The sequence below is a fragment of the Procambarus clarkii genome, chromosome 25 (assembly GCF_040958095.1).
Source record: "Procambarus clarkii isolate CNS0578487 chromosome 25, FALCON_Pclarkii_2.0, whole genome shotgun sequence".
Taxonomy (NCBI): domain Eukaryota; kingdom Metazoa; phylum Arthropoda; class Malacostraca; order Decapoda; family Cambaridae; genus Procambarus; species Procambarus clarkii.
The window spans coordinates 12,837,729-12,861,120 of record NC_091174.1 but is presented as its reverse complement, the minus strand read 5'-3'; the positions used below and the strand labels follow the sequence as shown (position 1 = coordinate 12,861,120).

General features: G+C 36.4%; 2 protein-coding genes across 10 annotated transcripts in view; one reads left to right on the top strand and one right to left on the bottom strand.

The window, feature by feature from the left end:
- LOC123756482 (palmitoyltransferase ZDHHC20-B) overlaps nucleotides 1-6,889 on the top strand; it is a 73,202-nt gene extending 66,313 nt beyond the window's left edge. For all 7 annotated transcript variants that reach the window (XR_011229624.1, XM_045739671.2, XM_045739668.2 and 4 more), the window contains 2 exons: nucleotides 1,998-2,137; nucleotides 4,242-6,889. Coding sequence is in view for 6 of the 7 variants with exons in the window: in XM_045739671.2 (XP_045595627.1) it covers nucleotides 1,998-2,137; nucleotides 4,242-4,288 (187 nt within the window). In the remaining variant the exon portion in view is untranslated. The remainder of the gene's footprint in view (nucleotides 1-1,997; nucleotides 2,138-4,241) is intronic.
- A 1,884-nt stretch (nucleotides 6,890-8,773) lies between these two features.
- Nucleotides 8,774-15,919, bottom strand: LOC123756484 (RNA-binding protein squid). Of its 3 annotated transcripts, none has more exons than XM_045739674.2 (6): nucleotides 15,640-15,919; nucleotides 14,310-14,350; nucleotides 10,518-10,645; nucleotides 9,726-10,197; nucleotides 9,408-9,509; nucleotides 8,774-9,187 (listed from the first exon to the last, which is right to left on the bottom strand). In XM_045739674.2, the coding sequence occupies exons 1-6, from the start codon at nucleotides 15,810-15,812 to the stop codon at nucleotides 9,123-9,125; spliced, it is 981 nt and encodes a 326-aa protein (XP_045595630.1). In that variant the 5' UTR covers nucleotides 15,813-15,919; the 3' UTR covers nucleotides 8,774-9,122. The 3 variants fall into 3 exon arrangements, with proteins under 3 accessions (XP_045595630.1, XP_045595633.1, XP_069187434.1); XM_069331333.1 differs by having other exon boundaries at nucleotides 8,846-9,200; nucleotides 9,410-9,509; XM_045739677.2 differs by lacking the exon at nucleotides 9,408-9,509.
- Nucleotides 15,920-23,392: the final 7,473 nt, after the last annotated feature.

Here is a 23,392-nt window from a genome sequence, read left to right as displayed (position 1 = left end):
TTTTCAGGAACATGTTCCCACTCTCCTTATTCTTCACTACCCCTCTCTGTAGCAATTTTGTTGGTTTGGCTTTTTGTACCATTTTACTGGCCTGCCTACCCCTAACACTTTGTAGGAAAAAAAAATTCTTCTTCGTTTCCCCTCTCATTTAGACGTTTTGCCTCTACAAGGTTTAGTTTGAGCTTCTCTTTCTCTTTAATGGTCTCGTCTTAACGACCACACTTTCCCATCCTCATCACTTTGTAATTTGTAATTTTCTAGTATTCCTTAGTACTTCTTCCATCTGTTTGGCACCGTTCAGGGTGACCCTCAAAGGTCAATCTTTCCCTTTTACGTACATGCTTATTCTCCTGTAGTTGCACACGTTCTCTATGGTAGTTAGACCTTCCACAAGGCCAACAATTTTATCTACTACTTTTGCATCTTCTACAGTTCTTTCTGACCTAGATGTTATCTCCTTTTCTTTGCAATAAAAAATTATCAGGGACTTACTCTGATCAACTGTGTTTTGCACCAACTTTGGGTTAGATGCCAATTCCTTTCTCACTTCCAGCCTAATGTTTGTTTTATCCTGGTTACTGCAGTGTTTGGCTTCCTTTACTGCTTCATCAGTTTTTCCTTCTCCTTGGGCACTTGTGCATAGGTAAGTTGCATATCCTTCTTGCACTGTTCTATTCCCTGTGTAACTTACTTCATCTGTGCTGACAAAAGCTGTTTCTCCTGTTGAATTTCCTTACCAAACCTATTGTAATCATCTATGTTTAAATTTGTTTTAACTTCTTCCAAAGCTATTTTTAAGAGTTTATTTTCCTCTTCCATGGCTTTGCAATATGGTTTTCAATTGATTCTTATCCTTGCATAAGTCTTTCACTAAACCCTCAAGACATAAAACTTTGTTACACAAATGGTCATTGCTTTCTTTCAATTTACTGACTATATCTACATGAGTTCACTATAGTATCTAATTTTACCAACTTGTTGTGAAGACTGCTAATATCAATGCTTTCTTCATTAAATCCCCAAAATCAAGCTCTGTTTTGTTTTTCCTCTTGCCGGCGGCCATCTTGAATGTTCTTCTCTGCACTGAAACACTGGGGCAACATTTTCTCAATTTTTTCACTTCCCTTAGCACATTCCTGTTATCTCATCTATTTTTCAAAAGCACTATACCTTTATGTTCTCTGGGACACCACTCACTATCATCAACCTGTACTACAATACTTAGGATTGTTGAAATATGCTGGAGCTCCTCTGATGCAAGTGTTGACCCCAGGGGTGTCACCTTTTGAATGTTGTGTTGAAGTTGTGCCAATAACAAGAATAATTTATAAAATGGCAGATGTCTATCATCTTACAGTATATTTTTGGTTGTATTTAGTTTAGTTTAATTAGGATAATAAAGAGCTATTAAAACACCGGTTTTAGAAACGATTTATTAACCTGAAACTTTCAAAGTCATGAGTCACTGAACTATGATGACACAGATGAAAGTGAGTGAAACCTCACTGTAAAGTGAGGGTTTACAGTACTGTATTCTCTTATCTGTCCACTCTCACTCATCTTGTTTCATCACAAAATGTATATAAATAGATTTCAACACATTAGCTAGCTATTCATGTTTTAGCCTTTAAATTAATCAACAAAGATACATGTGCCACAATTCAGTAAACGAAAATCATGGAAACACAGTCGTTCACTTGTGTGGACCATTCTGGCTGGTGTTTGGTTCATATGGTCCACTTGTGTGATCCAACTTGACATACGAAGGAATTATTAATTGTAACCTGTGATAGAATGGGAAAGTTTTCCACCAGTCTGTGAACTCTGTCCCAACATCGTAAGCAAATCCGCACATTCCCCCTCTTCGGCGAACCAGAGTACAGTACGCCGAACCGGGTGAGTAAATCCAGCCTGAAAAGTATGCGACCTAGCCGGAGATTCGCCGAATCGGGGTACGTCGAATCGAGGTTGTACTGTATTTAATTTTTTGTTTTCAGTTTGGGTGACGGAGTTACCTATCCTCAGCGTTGTGTAGATGAAGACACAGATGATTTGTTAGGTGCCCGTCAGCGCTGGGCTGAAGATGATGAAGAAAATGAAATGATATGTACTGGATACACTAACAACCACACACATGGTTAGTGAGATATCTCTTTAAGTTGTACTGATGCACTGCATGCAAATCTTATGTGGTTTTCTTTCTTAGGCTAGTTTCAAGAATACTCTTTACTATAACCATATCTTCATCCACTTCTTTTTGTAAACCTAGCATGTTTGTAGAGCCAGTGAGGGAGATACATCTTCCTAAGTCAGTCTGCACTAGCAAATCAGATCCATGAGTGTGTTGGTTCATTAACACTGTTTTTGTCTCCTTGCTAGAAGCCTAACTATTAAAATAAAATACTCATTATTCACTGTGCACACTTGGCTCATTTATCAGGTTATAAATGTTTCTAGTGTCATTTACATTGTCTCTTACAAACTTTTATTCACAGGTCCTTTGCATCCCATTAATGCAATTGCATATTGTAGAAGCTGGAATCCAATAGTTTTATCCAGGAAACTCGATACGGTATCTTAACCCTTAGACAGCGGTTATCATCAATTGTTGATTCACAGGGTAATGCAGTTATCGTATGAAAATTTAAAAAAAATATTGTATGGGTTTTACTTGTATGATGCAAATATGGAAATAATAGATCGGTGTGGATGCAGTGGAGTTTACCTTGACCCATGAAAAAATCCTGCTACCATTTCATGGTACAAATGCTGTTATTGTCATGAATGTTACTAGGGGAATGTGATCATCATCATATGATGATTTAAACAATTATTCTCTGGGTTTTACATGTGTGATGCATATATGAAAATAAAAGCTCTCTATGGATATAAATAAAGAAAAACAAGTGATAAAACAATCGGTGAAACATCAGAGAATAAATCGAGAAGTGTGAGCAAAATCCAGCACCAGGCATTGTTGACAAGTGACAGACTTAGACTTTCAGAATGCCTCCGCCCAGTGAAACGATAAATATTCACTTATTTTCGTGTTTTACTTATATTCTGCATACAAATTATCAAATCTATCATTTTTTTTTTTTTGTACATAGGCGGGTATGACCATTTCTCCATAGCTGCTCCATATGGTTAACTCACCATATACAGTGGTAATTTGGATTTTTAATTTAATCTGTTCCCAGAGACGGCTTGTAAATAAAAAATTCACCCGAATGAATTTTCCCATAAGTAAATTGAGTTAATCCGTTCCACACGCCCAAAAAAATAACATTTTTTTTTATACATAATACTACTGTACTCATATTTTTCATACAAAAACGAGGTATAAATATAAACCGTAAATAAAGTAAGTGAACATTTAACGGTACTTTACCTTTACTGAGGACTCGTTGGCCTATGAGAGACGGTGAGGAGGAGGGGGGTGGGGACTTCTCTTGTGTTCCTGGTGAACCGGAGGAAGTCTCAATTGGTTCCATTCCAGGTTTGCACTTGGTTGGGCAGGTCTTGGATTCCCAGTCAGTTTTCTTTTGCTGTCAGTGACTACTCTGCCTGCAGAATCACCTCTGGTGTTGGAGAGATGTGGGAACCAAAACCTTGCTAGCATGGCCTTTTCCATGGGCTGGGTTTGGCTCCAGGCATTATTCTGGTTCTTTCAATTTTATCCTTTAAACCACTACCACTGCGATTTTCGGGTGCAATCTTCTTTTGCCCTTTAGTGTTGAGAGAGAACTCGATCAACATCACAGGCCCAAAACTTTTCAACATTCACCCTCTACACATACGGGGGTAAAACTGGCCGACCTCTTGCAGTGTTCAAAAGAGAACTTGATAAACACCTTCAATGAATACATGATCAACCAAGCTATCTCATACGTCAGGCTGCAATCAGCCTCATCAAAGAGCCTGGTTGGCCAGACCACCAACCAGGAGACCTGGTCAAAGACTAGGCTACGGGGATGTTGTTCCTCACAATCATCTGCAGGTACTGTATACAGCAGGTACTGTATACATACTGTACAGTACCTGCATCTGTGGACTGTGATGTTTTTGGAGTGTTTACCCCAGGGTACTAGTGTAGGGCAAATAATATTAGAGGAAAATTATTGTACATTTTTAGTGTTATAAACATATTTATTGTACAGAATTTATAACAATTGCATTATTAGTAAGAAAAATAAATATTGACTTATGGTTCTAATAGCGAGTTCCTTTTTAATCTTCAGCACTGGAGGAAGTTGTGGTTCAGGCCAACCATACTAATCCTGTTTAAACTTTGTCTCTTGGAAGAAGTCCCAAACTGCATATATTGATTTAAAAACTCGCTTGAGAAGACCTCTGCATCTTAAGACACCCTGGGAAAAGGATTTGTATATCTTCTAAAATTGGTTTAGTCTCAGTCTCTTGAAAGATGATCTATGCATCAACAAATATTGGTTAAGTAACTAATGGCAATAAGTTTATCTGCAATTTTCACCTATAAAATGATTGTTAAAATGTTAGGATAACCCAGAAAATGTTTGCTTAATTTGTTTGGTGTCACCATTAGTAAACTGGATAGTCTCTAAGGAAGCAGGAAAGATGAATTTAATTTTAATATTCATAGTAAATTTTTAAAATTTTATGTTGGCAGTGCAGCACAATGTGGTTAGGTCTGTCAAGAGGAAATACTGCAACTAGGGTTAAAAATGCTGAGCTTTCACATGTAGATATAAAGTTGAGTGTGTTAGTTCTGCTAATGTCTAATTAGATGTATTAAACCACTTGAAGACTGATATTTAGTCTCAAAGTTGTTTAATCAGATTAAGCCATTTTAATGTGTTGCCCTCTAAACGTGTATAGTTTTGGTAACCACAAAAGCCATTTTAAATATTCTTCCCAGTCATTGTACAGGTCTGATGATTTTCTAGGACCTAAATTATAAGTACATTTACAGTACTATTTTTTTCATGACAAATATTTTAAATATCAGTCATGAATAGAAACCAATATCCAGTGATTTAACAATGTTTACTTACTTAATTATTTAATGTTATTTAATTAAAAGTACTTGCACTATTGTTAACAATTATTGTACAGTATTTTGAATAGCTTTTAAAAACTAAATTTCCAGATATTAAAATGTCATGTAATATATTTTAAATTAACTTTTTTCAGCTTAAGAAATTTATATTTGTATAAAAAGTGGAGAAGTTAAGAGGAAGTTTAATAACCCAGTGAACTAAATAGAAAAGCACAAGAATGTGACACCATATGATATGCCTAATAATTCTTTTATTATGTTATTCTTATATTAACAATGAAGAAAGTTACACTTTCTGCTAATACAGGAGAGACTTGGAGAAATCTACATGCCTAGATGCATTTAATATAATTTTCTATACGCGTGTTTGTACATGTGTGAATTTGTATAATGTGTGCATGTATGTGCACCCGTAGTTTCCTTTGTGAGCGTGCTTTTGTGACTTACATGAGTAAATTTAGTAACTTTTATATTTATGCTAATGTACATTATACACGAGTGTAGAAGTAGAATGTGTGATAAACTGTACTCAATAGCCTTACTCATTTAGGCTCTTGTGTATGTATCATCTGGTGAAAGGACTGGTGAGTTTGTATTTTTAGTCAAATTAAAATTACAAAGATTTTGTAGCTTTAGGTTATTATTATTAATGTTTTCAGTATTGGATTCTATCTACTTTCTTTTTAAAAATGTATGTACATAAACACACAATATATACAATGTGTGCATACACACTGTATATACATGTGTGCACACAAACCAGTTCATAAATATGTTAGAGTAGTGATATGCAGCAAGGGTTGTAAGCAAGTGAAAGGAACTTGAAGTAAAGTTGCCTGAGATTCCATGTACAGCTTTAAAAGGTGGTTTAATATAGCACTTGAAAGTTGAGAAATATTCACAACAGGTACCTGATAGCTATGAGGTGGGACATCATTATCTGTAGACACAAGCAAGCATATAACCATACAAGGTTACTCCACAGTCGTTCCTTAGAGAGAAAAATTCACATCTAGTATCTCACAAGCTAAAGAATAGCAACCCGAGCCTGCATACCATATTGAGCACCTCAATATGGGATAAAAGCATGGGTTATTTTTATTGTCCTATTTGATTACTCGTACAATGGGGTTGGGAATAAATCACACGACATACCCATAAATTACTCTGTATAACATTCTTTAAACATTATTTTGCTAGTCTCCTTCAGTTATGTTGGATATTTCAATCGGAATACATATACTGTAACTTTATTATAAGTTTAATTTTTGCATTTGGTTGATTAGTTTTGGTATTTTATTACTCGCCATCCATTACTATATGAATCAGGTGCCCAGGATGACTTCCAATCTGGATTTAAGGTTTCATAATAAGTTTCATTTGATTTATTCATGTGGAGTATAAAAGGTTGTTTTTAAAAGGATGCACACAGCTTTAAGGGTGGTAAGTGCTCTTCATAGTTGTATAAAGCAACCGTCTTAAACAAAATATGAAATTGTGAATGTGGTGGGTAATGGTGATGTGCATTTGACATTTATTGTGGACCACAAAGAGGAAGAGGAATAATGTCTCAAGCTCTTGTGTAGTTTAATAACTACAGATAACACAGAATGGAATCTTGTGTAGTTTGTTACACTTACCATTGTTATTAAATTTTTATAAGAATGCTACAATATCATGTAACTATGCTCTCCATGCTCACAATGTACCATTTGCCTTTTTTTCTTTAGTATAATCCAGTTTGTCAGTACTTAAAAGAATTTGAGTCAATTGTAGTTATGGCAAGGGTCAATTCACTAAGAAAACATTTTAACGTGTATCTTTTTATAATAAAATATTTAGTCAGACGCACATTCTTGTGTTATTACGAAACAAGCCTTCCCTACCATTTTAACAGTACAAACTCGCTATCTAGACTAATGCAAGCTAGAGGACATTGTATCGACGTCCTAGACGTAGATACAGACATCTCTGTTTTGAGTTTAACCAACGAAGCCTGGCCCAGTGCGTAATTGCAAATCTAGATAAAAAAAAAAACTACTGTACAGAACATGTACTGGCACCATTTTGGCATTATCATAAAAAATTTACTAACAAATGTAATAACTGTACTATGACAAATACAAAGGTGTATTCTCACCTTCAAATGACCAAATAAGGTATTTTTAGTTTTGCTAATCTACATATTTAGAGAAATTGGTCAAAACTTAGTTGTAAGGATTTGAAGTAATTATCTGGTACTCCTCCTTTGTCAAATGCTGGGAAGAGAGGACACCACTAGCATAGCTCTCATCCTGTAACTACATGGATAAAATTAATAAATTAAAGATAAGCAAGTTTATATTTGATTACTTTGACAAACAGAATACCACCATGTAAATACCTAAATTTGCATTAAGGGGATACTAGATTCCCACATGCCCCCCAAAAAAGATTGCAGTTTCAAATATGCAATAAATGAAAACTAAGTTCAATTTCAATAAAACTTTTTTGACTAGTTGTATATGGAAAGGGTGTCATCTGGTCAGTCTCCGCATCGTAGCATAAACAGGAAGGGAGCAAAAAATAGTGAAATTTTCCAAAATGTTAAAAAAATAACATCAAATAAGTGTCAACCAAAATCATGTCCATGACTCTGCTATCACAATAGCATATAATAAAGCAATTTAGTTTTATATAAAAAAAAAACTAAGACTTGCATGAAACTTGTACACCTGACTGCACAGGTGCCAATTTTGGAGGAAATTGATTATGTCAAACAGCCACAGATGGCAGCACCCTAAGACATCCATTTTGCAATTATTTCTCACTTTAGAAGTTACATTCAAGTAACAACATTTTTTATTAAATTTACCAGACTTACACCTTATATGTAGCTTGTCAACCATCTGTAAGAAGCGTATTTTCCCAAGTTCATTTATTGATTTTATAAATAGTAGTAAACATATTTGCATAATTATTGGGGGGTATTTGTATTAGTAAAACTAAACATTTTGGAAAATCATAGTCATAGAGATCCTTTCTTATATGCTAATGTGATTGGTCATAGAAATGATTTCATTTGAAACCTGTGGTTGTAGAAGCTTATTGAAAACGTGTAAAATTCGTTGAAAAAAAATATTACCTTTCTATTTAGGCTGCAATACTAAAACTGAACAGTTGCAGCCTTTTTATAGTCAAAATTTGGTTGACAACTTTTAATTATCAAAAGGCACCAAACCTAAAGGGGGCATAACTGGCCGACCCCTCAGTGTTCAAGAGAACTGGATAAGCACCTCCAAAGGATACCTGATCAACCAGGCTGCGAGCAGCCGCGTCCAACAGCCTGGTTGATCAGTCCAGCAACCAGGCCTGGTCGATGACCGGGCCGCGGGGATGCTAAGCCCCGGAAGCACCTCAAGGTAACCGGAAGATTATGTATCGCCATCAAATGTGGGATAATCAGAGGAACAACTTATAAAGCAGTTGAATTATGCCCTTAATTGTAATTTATACCAAGATTAGATTTTGGGGCAACTTTTTCCATTGCAAAAAAGTTACTTTAGTCTAAAAAGCCATTCAGTTCTTGCTTATTGCACATTACTGCAAATTTTAAGTTAGTACTGTAAAGCAACTAATAAATCAAATTTACAAGTTTTGCAGTATGGTATTTACGATTTACAACCACCAAATCTTTGCTTATTAGCTTTTGGCAGACTTGTACATGTAAAGATTAGGTTGATTAAAACTTAACACTTACACAAAAAAATCGCATTTATTCATACATGTAGGACTGTACAGCCATGGAAATAAAATTCTTAAAATTACGTAAAAAAATTATTTGTATGAACTGTCCAGAGTACAGTGAAATGCCCTGTACACAGGAATGCTTCACATGAACTATAAATGTTTTTGTTGTGACAATCACATTTTTGTCATTTTCCATTTTTATAAATATTTTAAATATAGATGGGGCAACTTGACATGGACGCAGGCGTGGCTGTGTTGCAGCATATCAGGCTCTGTAGCCACTTCAGTGATAGCAGTCAACATTTAGTAGTCAGTGCCGTTCCACGTGTTGTCGTAATCACCACGTCGACCACTCTCAATATGGTTGGTGCCGCGTCTGCTGCCGCCCACGCTGGCTCTTCCCGTCGTACCCTTGGCCGCCTGGTAAGGGCCAACACCGCCATAAATAATCAGTCTCGTTGAACACTAAAAGTACAGGCTGCCCCATAAAGTGAGCCTATGTATATTTTCAATTTTTTATTTATATTCGAGGTTAGGGGCTACATGCATATCTAAAAAAAATGGACATTCATTTAAAATTGGCATGCAGTTCAAATAATCCTAGACACCATATTAACATAAGCACGAGCCTGATACTTACCATAACTACCATATCCCCCGCTGCCATAGCCATAGTAATCATTACCATAGCCACCATAACCACCATATCCCCCATATCCACCATAGCCGTAGTCATAGCCACCTGCAATGAAGATTAGATTTAAGGACCTAGAATGTAAGTTAAGTCTCTTACTCTTCAAGACCACATCACCTAAATACATCAAAGTCAAATGTCTATGAGCATACCATACTGGCGGGATACAGGACGAAGCTTTAAGTACCCAACTTTCCAACCAGTTACACAATCTCGTTGAAAACTTGGGTACTACTGCTTAAACAATATTACTTGTACACATACCATAACCCCCATAGCCTCCATAGCTCCCTTGTCCATAGCCTCCATAGCCACCCTGGTTCCAGTTGGCGCCCCATCCTCTTCCTCTACCACGCATGGTAGTGCCACGAGTACCTCTGATGCCGCCACCACCACGTATACCCCCTCGCATCATCCCCATTGCATCTGGCTTGGGTGTGGCTTTCTTAACATCTACTTCATGACCATTGATGCTCTGTTTGGGAGTCTTTAACAATTCAGTAACAACTTGTTCTTGTTCAAAAGTGATGAAACAGAAGCCTTTCCGTTGGTTCTTTTGTTTATCAAAAGGCAACTCTACATCGATTATAGTACCAAACTTTTCAAAATAACTTTTTATATCATCATCAGAAAGATCTGCCTTTAATCCACCAACGAAGATTTTGCCGTGGCGGGCTTTTGCTTTCTTGGGATCCACCTTCTTCCCATTGATAACATGATCGCCAGCATTTATAACCTGCAAAGCAAAACTTAATTTGAAACTACAGTTTAAATTAAAATTTATGCACAAAACTTCCAAGAATTGTTTTTTTAATTCCAATGTAGACAATATTGAATAATATTTTCAAGATTTAATATGGTGCTGAAAAAAAACTTAAAAATATGAATTGACATGCCATGAAAAATGGCATTTGAAAATTTTAACTGTAGGGAGACCATTAAAATAGGAAATTTCATATTCCAACTGACAATACAATCTAATTTTAACATTTCAGGCAATTAAATACACAATAGTTATATAAGCATTTTCTCCAAATAAAATGGATAACTACTAACCTTATCAATGGCATCAGGGCTACCAAAGACAATGAATGCAAATCCTCTTGATCTGCCTGTGTTTGGGTCTGTCTTGACATTTATACTTTCAATGTTGCCATATTTGCTGAAGTGTTCCCTTAGTTCTTCTGTGGAATAAAACAAGCATTAATATCTAATATAGTACATTAATAATGAATTTTATGAGATTTCCTCAGTAGTAGTAAGTCTTCATAAAAACTCAGAAGCAGAACTGAAATTTTCATCATGTACATTAATGAAGCTGGATTTACAACATTTTGGTTCATCCTTTATGAATCAGCAACCCATCCTTTAGAAACTAGTCAAAATTGCCAATATGGGATCAAATTACCAAAATTACCACTAATATTTGCCAAAAAAAAATATAAAGCTAATAATCAAACTTACATTCCTAGGCCTAGTATTGCACATTAACATTGGGCCTTAGATAGCATGTTTAGGTTTATGGTAGATTGGTTAAATCATTGCAACAAATTTATAAACTTTCCCAGCTCATTAAAATTTAATACAAGTCTACTTTCTGGTACTCCATCACAGCATACAGGTATTTGACTTTGATCACATTGTTACTAAGTACTTTCATTTTAATTAGGGCCTGAATACAACATGTCAGTTTTAAGGATATATGGTTTTGATTATACATTCCTATAAAAGGCAATAATTAGTTTTCTTGATTAAAATTCACCTAGCCACTTTTTTTAATATACATTGTGGGATAAGTTATCAATGAAAATAGACAAATTAAAAAATTGTCAAGTTACCTGTGCATAAACCCTTATAAAGTTGGACCTTTTGCGACTAATCCAGCTATATTTATGAAGCAAAGTATTTATCCTTTGCAGCAAAGGATTTATGAAGTTTTTAAACTTTTTGTAAATACCCAGTTGGGTGTTACCTGGCATTCCCAGAATGAAAAATATTTCTGGCTGAAGAAATAAAGCTACAGTTAGCCAGGCTTGAGTATGCATTTTGCCAGTAGTGCAAGCAAATGTGAAGGGGGAAAAACAATCCAGTGGTATTAAATTATGTGAAGGTGATGGATGCAAATTTCAAAATTCAGAGTCAAAATATTTCTTTACCCAAACTAGATAGACACCCTGCCAACCATGATTGTAGGTAAACGAGGTACTCACGAGAAACAAGGTAAACGGATTAAAAGAACGAAACCATCCCACTTACGAAAGTTATTATATACTCTTGTACAGCTTTTAATTTATAACTTAATAGGCATAAACACATCTTAAAGATGTTCAATATTAAGTTTGTGTGAAGGATGTCATTAAAATAAATTTAGGAGCAGGAATATTCAAAGGCCATTATATCCAGAGAAGGTACCAAGCTGGGAAGACTTAAGTACACAAGTTTTAAAAGTATATTTTCATTGCAAGTCACCCAACTAATGATGGGATGATCAATTGTAATCTATCGAAAACCTGAAGAATAATTCCTCATATCTAAATCGGTAAAGAAAATTTAAGGATTTACAGTTCTTAAAATGATTCTGTAACATTAAATAAATTTAAGGTAATATTTAAAATTGTTTAAATTAGGATCATTAACAATCACTCACCCCCCCCCCTCAAAATACAAGCAAAAGATGCTAATTTTTTTTTACATTACAATACAACTCTTGGGTTCCAAAAATTAATAATTTTTCTTATTCACTTGTACTTGAATTAAGTAGATATCACATTAGATTTTTTTTTAATTTGTATTTAAAATGGTACACTAGCACATTTTCTACTATCTACGATTTCCGTACTACATCAGTATTTGCCAGTGTATAAGATGGGTTTTTTTAAATCTATCAAAAAAATTGCCTGGCATCTAATGACTGATGTGACACCGAGTGCTATAGACTAGGGTGCCGAATGAGCATACTAGGCAAGATCACCACCTTACCACCCAGCATGCATAACCCACACCCAATGTCATACTATTTAACAACTTATCTTAAAAGACTTATGAGTTACATGAAAAATGCTCCTAGAAATTTGAAAGAATGTTAACTTTCATTCACTTGTCAACCATTTGCAATGCATGAATGAACAAAACCAGAGCACTGACGGTGCTCTGTCCTGGCGGCCTAATGCGGCAACACAAAACACCACATCCAGAAATACAAATTTCATATCCTGTACAGCAATTCTCTAGCCCAAAATATAAAAAAAATATACAATTGATCTTAAGAGGCAATAGTTTTTCCCCCACAAAATATCCTTGTAAAATAGGGGTTGTATCCTATGTAAGGATGCATCTTTTATGCCAGCAAATATGGTAACTGCACTGCAATTTGCCTTTAAATAAAAATGGGGAACTTTTTTTATGTTAACCTATTAACCTTCTGATGGTTGTTTTGCATTAGTGGAGGCTTTCAGTCAATTAGGCTGTGTGGCTAATAATTTGCACAATGCAGTCATTTTCTAAAGCTTTTTAAATGACTAGGGGTACGGATGCATGCCAAGTCAAATTTCCCCACAATTATTTTTTAACTAGAGAATTGTGTAAAGTGATAGGGGCAAAACCATCTTTACTTTAAGAAATCATATTAAGTTTTCTACACCAATGTAAAATATTTTATTAAATTATCGGAGTCTGGGTGCCAAGTTATTTATATCCAATATTGTTGGACATTTTTGGTGTAATTTGAGTGGGTATTATATTAATAGAAAAAATCTAATTACTTTTTTTTAATTTAATTGCTATCTAAACTTCACTATTTAGGCACATTTAAAACAAAACTAGTTTGGGGAAAAATATGCAAAATATTCTATGCATTTTAGTTTAACTATGGTAGGCCTGGAGAGTTGTATTTATCGATAAAGCAGCCCCAGAAAAAACCAGGTACGGTATATCCAAGAATTTGAAAAATATCTGAACTCATGTTTATGCTTCCACTGTGGTTGCCCATTTACTTGTATTACGGCCTGATAATCATGTGCTAAAGGTCTTCTGGCTCTACTTTTAATAAAAACCTAATGGCACTATTAAATCAGGCATAAGTAAAAATCTATCTACATACAAGGGAATGGATGATGAAACTTAACATGGTCTTACTGAAAAGAGCACTGAAATATGGGATTGGTACCAGCACTTAAAGAATATATGACCGAATTTTAAGATTTCAACTTCAATAATTAAAAATATTGTACCATATTTATGCCTAACTTTAGAGAGGTGTAATAAATGCAAGTCAATTTCCAGAATTTTTTTTTGTTGACTGCCAATACCAGATGCAATAAAAATTGGCAGGAAAATTTTTCTAGTCATTGAACTTAAATCTAAAAACGAACTAAAAATAAAGATATCAAACCCTGCTCAAGTCATAATTTACCACTTCATTTGTTATATATTATTAGCAAAGGTTATTGTGCTAAGTTTAATGTGAAAGTATTCACGGATAGACCAGACCAAGTGGGAGGCATGGTCAGAGGCCGGGCCACAGTACCATTGATCCCCGAAATCAACACAAGGTGCCAATTTAATGTCTAAATCATGCACACGTGGTCCTATGGAGTCAAATGCAAGGATCAATACCTTAATATGTTTGACAAATCCCATGAAATATTTGCTGTGATACTAGCACTATCGAGAGCACAAGCATAAGCAGCAGTTGTGTAAAATTAAAGTTTGTAATTTATGAACATTGGTTAACGAAAGTGTCTAGCACAAGGTTAGATTTGGCTTGTTAAACAATTATTTCTAAGTATACTGCCAGTACCATAGCCATTACATACAATCATAATTTTGTATATTTTATTTAGCACTTACTTTCTGTTGTTTCCCAGCTCAGTCCTCCAACAAACAATTTCCTGCAACAAAAAAGTGAATCAGACTTGGTACATAATACTCTACAAGTTTTTGACTTATTCCTAAAATGTACTGTACCTTAAGGCTGAATTTCTGCTTCTAGTTAAGATGGCAGGGAGAAATACTGCACAAATCTTTTTTTAACCCACACTTCGGCACGTCAAGCTAGTTGCCAAAATCAACTGCTTTTCTGCTATTACATTATTCTGAAAAGTCTGGGCAAAACATGGAAATAGATATAAGGGGAAAATGATCGAAAAAAAGATGAAATGAGGTACAGTTCTAGTGCATGATAAGAAAACTAGAACCAGTGAGATGAACCTTTGAACCACTAAGACAACACAAGATAAATACCCTGGTGTGGATGCGGCGGGCTACAAGGGGGCAACATTTCTTCCCGAAGTAGCTGCCACCTGGGAGGAAGCAAAACAAGGCGCCGTTAGTGGTGATCCCAGGACCTAGCTGGCTCATCCTTCCAGTTACGTTACCTTAGTCTTACTAGTACCATCATCACAAGCAAGCTGGGACTTGACGAAACTTGAGGCTTGTAGAGCGTCAATTACGTTATCTGGATCTCTGGACACTCCCACAAAAGTGACTGAACAACCATTACAAAATAGCAAGTTAAGAGGCATCCCACCCACGTTAAGACTGTACGCGCCACTGAAGCCTAATTATTAAATCCGACTTACGAACCAACAACAATGACAGCAAGGAGACTGAAATATGACCACATGAAGAATATGAATCAATATAAGTGACCTAGAAAACCAAAGAAAAGCTTAATAGTAAAATGATGATGCCGAAAGCCTGCAAACATCCTGGATTTATAACTCAAGAACTTATCAAAACGAACAAATGCCGTATGAACGCACCAGGGTGTTTCAAAAACTGAACATTTGACTATTGATAAAAGTCAACGCATGGTGGAGCGTCAAGCAAAAGGAAAATGGTGGCTGGCGGCGCCATTTTGGTGATCACGGCTGTCGTGAACGGTACAGTCTACAAGACGTTATATATATATACAGGCTTCAACGATAGTGTCCCCTGATCGGCGCGCTCATCATGGCACCAAAACCCTCGACTATCATAACAAGAAAATATACAATTTTTCGCCATGATGATTCAGATAAACCCAGATAAATATGGGGGGATGCCTCTTGTTGCTTCACTTAAGTTAATAGCAAAGACTTAATACTGATGCACATGTACTTTAGAATTTTGCAATAGTAAAATATAATGATTCTAATTTATAACGTAGTTTAGGTGGAATTACGACACCTGGACATACCTGTCATCGTCTCTGCCGGGTGCGTCTGCTGCGCCGCTGTCGTTTTTATTCGTGCCGCCTTCCGTACATTCCTGAGTGGCCATACCATCACCGTTCTCCATACCGTTGCCCTGAAAGTCTCCCCCGGAGTAATCCTCCGAGAAATCCTGTCCTTCCATCTCCTGGTCAGCCATTTATAACTATTATTTTCCTTAACAGTAACTGTACGCGTCCGACACGTATGAAGTCCAGCGGCTGAGAACGGATTTCAGAGCCCCGTGGAGGCAGCCCGTAATGCAAAGACTCGTTTCTATTCTATGACTATACGCCAGCCACTCACCGCCCACGCTCGCTAGCCACAGAGCTTCTACTTACTACGCATGCGCCAAGAGGTGACGCTTGTTTTGGCGTTACTTTGTAAGAATTTATCGATCTTAAAAGTATTATATGGGTTAATTTAGTGAATCTGTAATATTTGTCATAATAATTTTATTGTCAAGTTTATTTCAACGATGCATTCAAAAAACCTACGTCGACGTTAGCAATATGCTGTATATATTTCGGATTTTATATACTGTATACGTATGTACGCCCTGTGTGTATTCACCTAGATGTATTCACCTAATGTACATACATACATGTGTACGCATGTATGTGTATACATACATATATATATATATATATATATATATATATATATATATAGATAGATAGATAGATAGATAGATAGATAGTGTACAGGAGCCAGTCGGCCGAGCGGACAGCACACTGGACTTGTGATCCTGAGCCGGCGAGAAACAATGGGCAGAGTTTCTTTCACCCTATGCCCCTGTCACCTAGCAGTAAAATAGGTACCTGGGTGTTAGTCAGCTGTCACGGGCTGCTTCCTGGGGGTGGAGGCCTGGTCGAGGACCGGGCCGCAGGGACACTAAAGCACCGAAATCATCTCAAGATAACCTCAAGATTACATACATATATTTATGCACACATATTGGCTTGGGGACCATTCAAGCTAGTTCGCATATATATATATATATATATATATATATATATATATATATATATATATATATATATATATATATATATATATATATATATATATACATATATATATATGTGTATATATATATAAAGCACATGCGAAATTAGTGATCCACGCCCATGTATATAAATTATCAACCACACAATCGTGGAAATAAACATTTCATTCACTAAGGTTAAGAGGCAGTTGGGGAGAGTATAACATTTCAGTTGGACCCAGGTTTCCTGCTTCTGAAATCTTTGTTATTGGGCCTCTCTAACAGCTTCCACCTCACACCGTGGGGGTCGGGGGTTCGAGTCTCCTAGCGCCTAAGTGAATGAAATGTTTGTTTCCACGATAGTGTGGTTTCCACCACTGCCTGGAGGAATGCGTAACAAATAAAACAACAACTCACTCTGCATCGTAATAGTTTGCTGACATAATGTTTGGTGACGCCCAGATGCTACCATCTGATTACAGTATAACATTACAAGGTCACACACTCATCAGTGGAGGAAAAAATTGCTATTTCTTACAAGTTTTGCTATTATTTTTCAGATATAATAAATAAAGGTATTGGTTTTATTAAAAAAAATACTAATCATCTTTATATTCTATCATAGGATTCATTATTATTGTTATTTGCTATTTTGAAGTGATTACCTACCTCCGTATGAGAGACGGAGTGTAAGAGCACGTACGACGTCCGCAGCCAACACCACACTCCTTTTTTATTTTACTTATTTATTGAGTTATATATACGCAAGAAGGTACATTGGGTTTATGAGAGTACATATCAATGATATATTTACATTCTTGTAAAGCCACTAACGCGCATAGCATTTCGGGCAGATCCTTAATCTAACAGATAATTTTAAGTAAGTAATTTGTAGCAAAATTGAAAAATGTTAACAACTGCTGCAGTGCATGCAACACTTATCACTGAGGTGGCAATGGCAATGTTGTAAAGTAGGGAAGGAGGCGGGAAACATATACAGGAAAGTTTCCACACCACATTGGTAACACTAATGCTAAATACTAAAAATACTTCTTATTTACTAAATAAGACTAAAAAATACTAAATAATAGAACACTAAAATGAATGCTAATAAAATGATGAATACTAAAAATCTTCTTAAAGATATGAAAAGATGTAAACAAAGCCAGGGAATGTAAGCATAAATTTATAGTACACTAATTTATAGTTAGGTCAGGGAGGAGGTGGGGTTAGGTCAGAGAGGTGAAGGTGGGGTTAGGTCAGGGAGGTGACGGTGGGGTTAGGTCAGGGAGGAGGTGGGGTTAGGTCAGGGAGGTGAAGGTGGGGTTAGGTCAGGGAGGAGGTGGGGTTAGGTCAGGGAGGTGAAGGTGGGGTTAGGTCAGGGAGGTGACGGTGGGGTTAGGTCAGGGAGGAGGTGGGGATGGGTGAGGGAGGAGACGGTGATGTAAAACACAAGGAGGTGATGGTGAGGATAAGCTAGGGAGGTTTGTGGGGCTTAGGTCAGGGAGGCAAAGAATCAGTGGAATTAGGAGAAGATGAGGTAATTAAGCGCTGGAAGGTGTGGGATTATGTGGTAAAATTAAATTTGTGTATGTGTTAATTTACTGTGAGATTAAGATTAGGATATAAATATTACTGATAATACAGTGCTGATATCCGTGAAAAAGATAAAGAATTAGAGATATGTAGAATGCCTTAGGGTTGTACACTAGACTCAATAAACTTGTTTGAACTTTAATTGTCCTAATACTTTATCCAAATACCTTATCTGCACATATGGCGTTCAAGTTAAATTTCAAGTTTATTGAGATAATAAAATACGTCACAAAGGCTAGAAACAGAGTTTCTACCCTCTTCTATTACAGATCCCTCAAGGGGCTCTCAAATCCATAGTGGGCTCATATATTAATCATATAAAAAAATATAACTGCACTTACATTACTTCATTAGTTATTACAGTACATATTACAAAATATATTAAAAGGATTTTAGCATTACATTTTTGGTGTAAAGTACTTCTTGAACCTTCTATAACAATTGTCTCTATCATATTATTATCACATATCCATACAATTCAATGTGGAACACTAATAACTTCATTATGTCTACGTTGTTCCGGCAATTTACACTCTAATACACTATACATAGTGAGTTAGCGTGAGTGTGTAACAACTTGCATTCGTTATCTTTTTCACATATATCAGCACCGTATTACCAGTAATATTTATACCTTACTCTTAACCTCAAATACACTGAGTCCTTCCATGTAGACTTGCCCCTACCGTGTGTGAAGGACGAGTTTGTGCTAATTAGTGCGTAATGCTTTAATGTGTTACTGCTGTCCACCATTAAGGATCCCCTACTCTTTTATAAGAACATAAGAATGAAGGTAAGGCAAAAGACCTATTGGCCCATACGAGGCAGCTCCTATTGCATTAGTTGCGTGCATAGGTGACATACTAAACATGATAGTTTCCCTTGAAAAGCTTCATAGAAAACACCGACCTTACCTAATCTACTTAGTATGTTAAAATAAGCATCTTATAGCTTCGTAATTACAATTGTTACTTAACATATTATAGGTATAGGTTAGGTAATAATTGTAATTACGAAGCAATAAGATGCTTATCTTAACATACTAAGTAGGTTAGGTAAGGTCGGTGTTTTCTATGAAGCTTTTCAAGGGAAAATATTATGTTAAGTATGTCACCTATGCACATATTTAATAAGTCAATATTGACTTATTAAATTTGCGAGAACGGGTTGCCTATTTATATCCACCCAAGCTTATTCACATAATGTAATAATAATAATAATAATAATAATTTATTCACAAGAAGGTACAATGGGTTGGTGTGATTACATAAGATTGGTATTTTTACATTCTTGCAAAGCTACAAACACGCACAGCGCCTCGGGCAGGTCCTTAATCTAACACCAGGTAAGATAAAAAGGTAAACAGTAGCAAGGTTTTATATCAACAAATAACTGCAATATAAATTGACAGAGGTGATTACACTGGTAAAGATATGTCTTAAGTACTAATATTGGGGAAGTTGGTAGTACAAGATACAGAGTGAGTTTGAAGCACAAGGTAAGAAAATATGAGGATGAAATTAGGTACTTTTTGGTTTTTACTTTTTGAACAGGGCATAGGTTGGACAATCTTTTTAATTCGTCTGGGAGGGAGTTCCAATGACTGGGTTCTTTTATTTGCATGGAGTGTTTGCACAGATTTAGCCTGACTCTGAGGATATCAAGGAGATATTTATTTCTGGTGTGGTGCTCATGGGTTCTATTACACCTATCAAGCAAAAGTTTCAGATCAATATTAGCATTTAGGAACAAGGTTTTATACATGTAAATAACACATGAGAATGTGTGGAATGAGTGTATGTTTATCATGTTAAGGGACTTTAACAGAGGGGCTGTGTGTTGTCTGAAGACAGTTTGCAATAGTTCTCATGGCAGATTTTTGCTGAGTGATAATCGAGTGGAGGTAATTTGCAGTGGTTGAACCCAATGCACAGATACCGTATGTGAGATAGGGATAGATTAGTGCATAGTATAATGAGAGGGCAGAGTGGGGAACATAATTACACACAGAAATCACAATTGCATGATGCATTAAATGAACAAATCCACAAGGGCCGTGATGAGGATTCGAACCTGCGTCCGAGAGCATCCCAGACGCCGCCTTAATCGACTGAGCTACGACATGGAAAAAGGGAACATAATATCTGATTTTAGATAGCATACCGACCGTTTTTCAGGCAGTGTGTTTGTTGTATGTGGGTGCTGAAGTTCAGTCTCTTGTCTATGTATAGGCCAAGAAACTTTACCTCATTTGTATTGATAGTGTTCACCTTTGTATCTGAAGTTTAATTTGATTTGATGATTTACTACCAAATAAAATGTAGTGGGTCTTATCTATATTTAAAGTGACTCAAGGCTCTGTCCTGGGCCTCTGTTATTCATAATGTTGTTGTGTTGATTTAGGGGCGACGACGATCGTGGGATCGGATGCGCCCATTATTCATAATATATATAAATGATTTAGATTCAGGTTTGAGCAGCAATATTTTAAAATTTGCCGATATGAAAATCGGGAGGGAAATAAACACGGAAAAAGACTCACTATCACTTCAAGACGATCTACATAGGCTTATGAAATGATCAAAAGATTGGCAGATGCAGTTTAATGTTGACAAATGTAAGGTTTTGACGCTAGGTAATGATGATAGTTACAAGATACGAGCTAGATGGTGTTGCGCTTGCGAAGTCGGATTGCGAAAGGGATGATTAGTAAGAATTTTAAAGGAAAAATTCAATGTATAAATGTTCGTAATAAGGCAAATAGGACACTGGGATTTATTTATCTAAGCATAAGTAATAAAACACCTGGTGTTATTCTTCCGTTATATTGTAACAATGTAAAAGTGTTTGGTTTAGTTTAATACATACATAGAGTACATGAGTCACAGACAGGGATTAGAGAAGGCGCCAGTTTGTCCACCGGAAAGTCACACGTCTAAGAGTTAATGACCCCAAGTGACCTGAGGTCAGATCATGCGAATTTCACCTTACTTCTACTAATCTCTTAAGTGGAGCCTGGTAGCCTTCAAACTTGCCAACGTTTAAGGAGTGGCTTGGTAGAAAGCCGGAGGCTATCTACTTGTGGGCGGAGTTAGCTACTAGGTTCCCCAATAAATACTCTGAGAACTACCGATTCGAGAGCATTAGCATTAAGAGAACAGCAGACGAGCCAGCAGAGCAGAGAAGACGTCCCTAGCAGGGAGGCTGTCGGCCGGCAGGGGCGAGACAGTCTCTGTCAAGCTACAGACCCCCCCCCCTCTCTATTCAACTTAGACTCAGTCCTCGGTGAGTGAACATTTAGGTGACTTGTCGTGTTTTACAAGTGTTGTGTGAGGATCAGGGGCAGTCAGTTGTAGGGTTCTCAGATTCTTGGAGGATGACTCACTTTGAATATTAGTCTTTAACATTTTAATTGGATTGCTTAAGTTATGATACTTATCATGAAAAATATAATTGTTGAATTTATTATTTAAATGGACTTTATTTTGTTCCCTAGAGATTTTGAGTTGAGGTGAGAAAGCCTCTGTGGTTACTGGTTTCATGGTTTAGAATGAGTACATGATAAAGATGGGACCATACTAATAATGATCTCTTGATAACATCTTTGGTGAATATTGTGATACAGACAAGTTCCATTCCTTGTCTTGTATGTAATGATCATGAATGGATGGTGGCAGCATTTCGTCTTCTACTATCTACTCTTCTACTTCTACTATCTACTCTTCTACTTCTACCTATCTACACCTCTCCCTCCACCCCTCTCTAAACTCTCACTTTCAACTAATGACCCTCCTCGCTCCCCCCCCCTCCCTACCTCTCACCCCAAACCCTCACTAATTACTTCACTATTCATTTCTTTCCTTTCGTTTTCTCTTGTACGCTTGTGGCAATGATTCTGTATTCTAGAGTTCTCTCTAGAGTTTCGGGTAGCTGATCCAGTTACGGCGCCTTGTAGTCTTAGCACCTAGGTAGTCAAATACCTAGGTTACAAGGTGTTGAACGAGAGAGGTTGCCTTAGGAACTCTGGGAGTGCTCTAGAATAGTTAGCTAACTGGGGACGGGATAACGGACTAGAGAGAGCTGTTTCCCCCGGCCTCGTTAGTTAACTGGGGGGTGGAATAATGGACAAGATAGAGCTATTTCCCCCACCCCCCGTTACAATGGTGGCAGCGGTGGGATATCTGTTAGAGTTTCTGTTATATCTGTTAGTTAGATTAATTTATTTTATTAAGCGACATCATCTCTTGAAATTGTAATGTTGTACACCATTTTTTCTGAGCTTCTCCTTCAACATTTTCCATCACACTGGGTTGAATACTGCCATCTTTAGTTCATTTTCCTGAGACTCTTCTATCCGTGATACGCCATCCATGATACTTCCATCCTTACTTTCATTCCCCACTACACCCCGTCTGTTTGCCATAGCTAATTTTTCTAGAGCTTCAATCCTCTTGTCCAACTTTTTGAGGTATTCCAAGATCTGTGTACCGACCGCAGAATTCACAAAGCTAACACCGTTTAAATATTTAAAATATCTTTGCCCCGAAACAAAATATTATCTGCATACATGGTTCGAGTTATCCAATAGGGGTATCTCTCGGATGCTATCCTATTCATTAACATTCATTAAGGACCTACCCGAAACGCTGCGCCTACTAGTGGCTTTACAAGAATGTAATTACTATGCTATGTATTCTCACAATCCCAATGTACCTTCTTGTATATATATAAATAAATAAATAAATAAATAAATAAATAAATAAATAAATAAATAAATAAATAAATAAATAACATGTTAAACAGGGTGTGGCGTAACACTCTTCCTTCGGGCATGCCGAGTTCAAGAGATTTTACCGTTGACGTACAATCTTGATAACACACTTGGGCCTTTGTTTCATGAAGATAATCACCTATATAGTAGTGTATAGTAACAGTACACTATAGAAATAAAACAGAATGTAACAGTTACTGAAAGACCCAATTTATGTTTAAGTATATTAAAACCCAAATTTTAAGATGTAACATATCTTTTCTCTAGGTACTGTATAGGTACAAAATCTCGAGAAAGATTTTGGAATATTTAACAAGTTAGACAAGAAAACTGAAACGCTAAAAAAGTTAGCTATGGCAAGGAAACGCCGTGAAGTGGGAAGTAA

Bases quoted from the DNA above. Each gene is read 5' to 3' on its own strand.
- LOC123756484 (XM_069331333.1), bottom strand. From the start codon at position 15,812: ATGGCTGACCAGGAGATGGAAGGACAGGATTTCTCGGAGGATTACTCC. The intron at 10,646-14,309 runs GTAAGTGCTAAA...TTTATTCCACAG, and splicing joins GAGCTGGGAAACAACAGAAA to AAGAACTAAGGGAACACTTC. The intron at 9,510-9,725 runs GTATGTGTACAA...TCTTCATTGCAG, and splicing joins TGGAGGCTATGGGGGTTATG to GTGGCTATGACTACGGCTAT.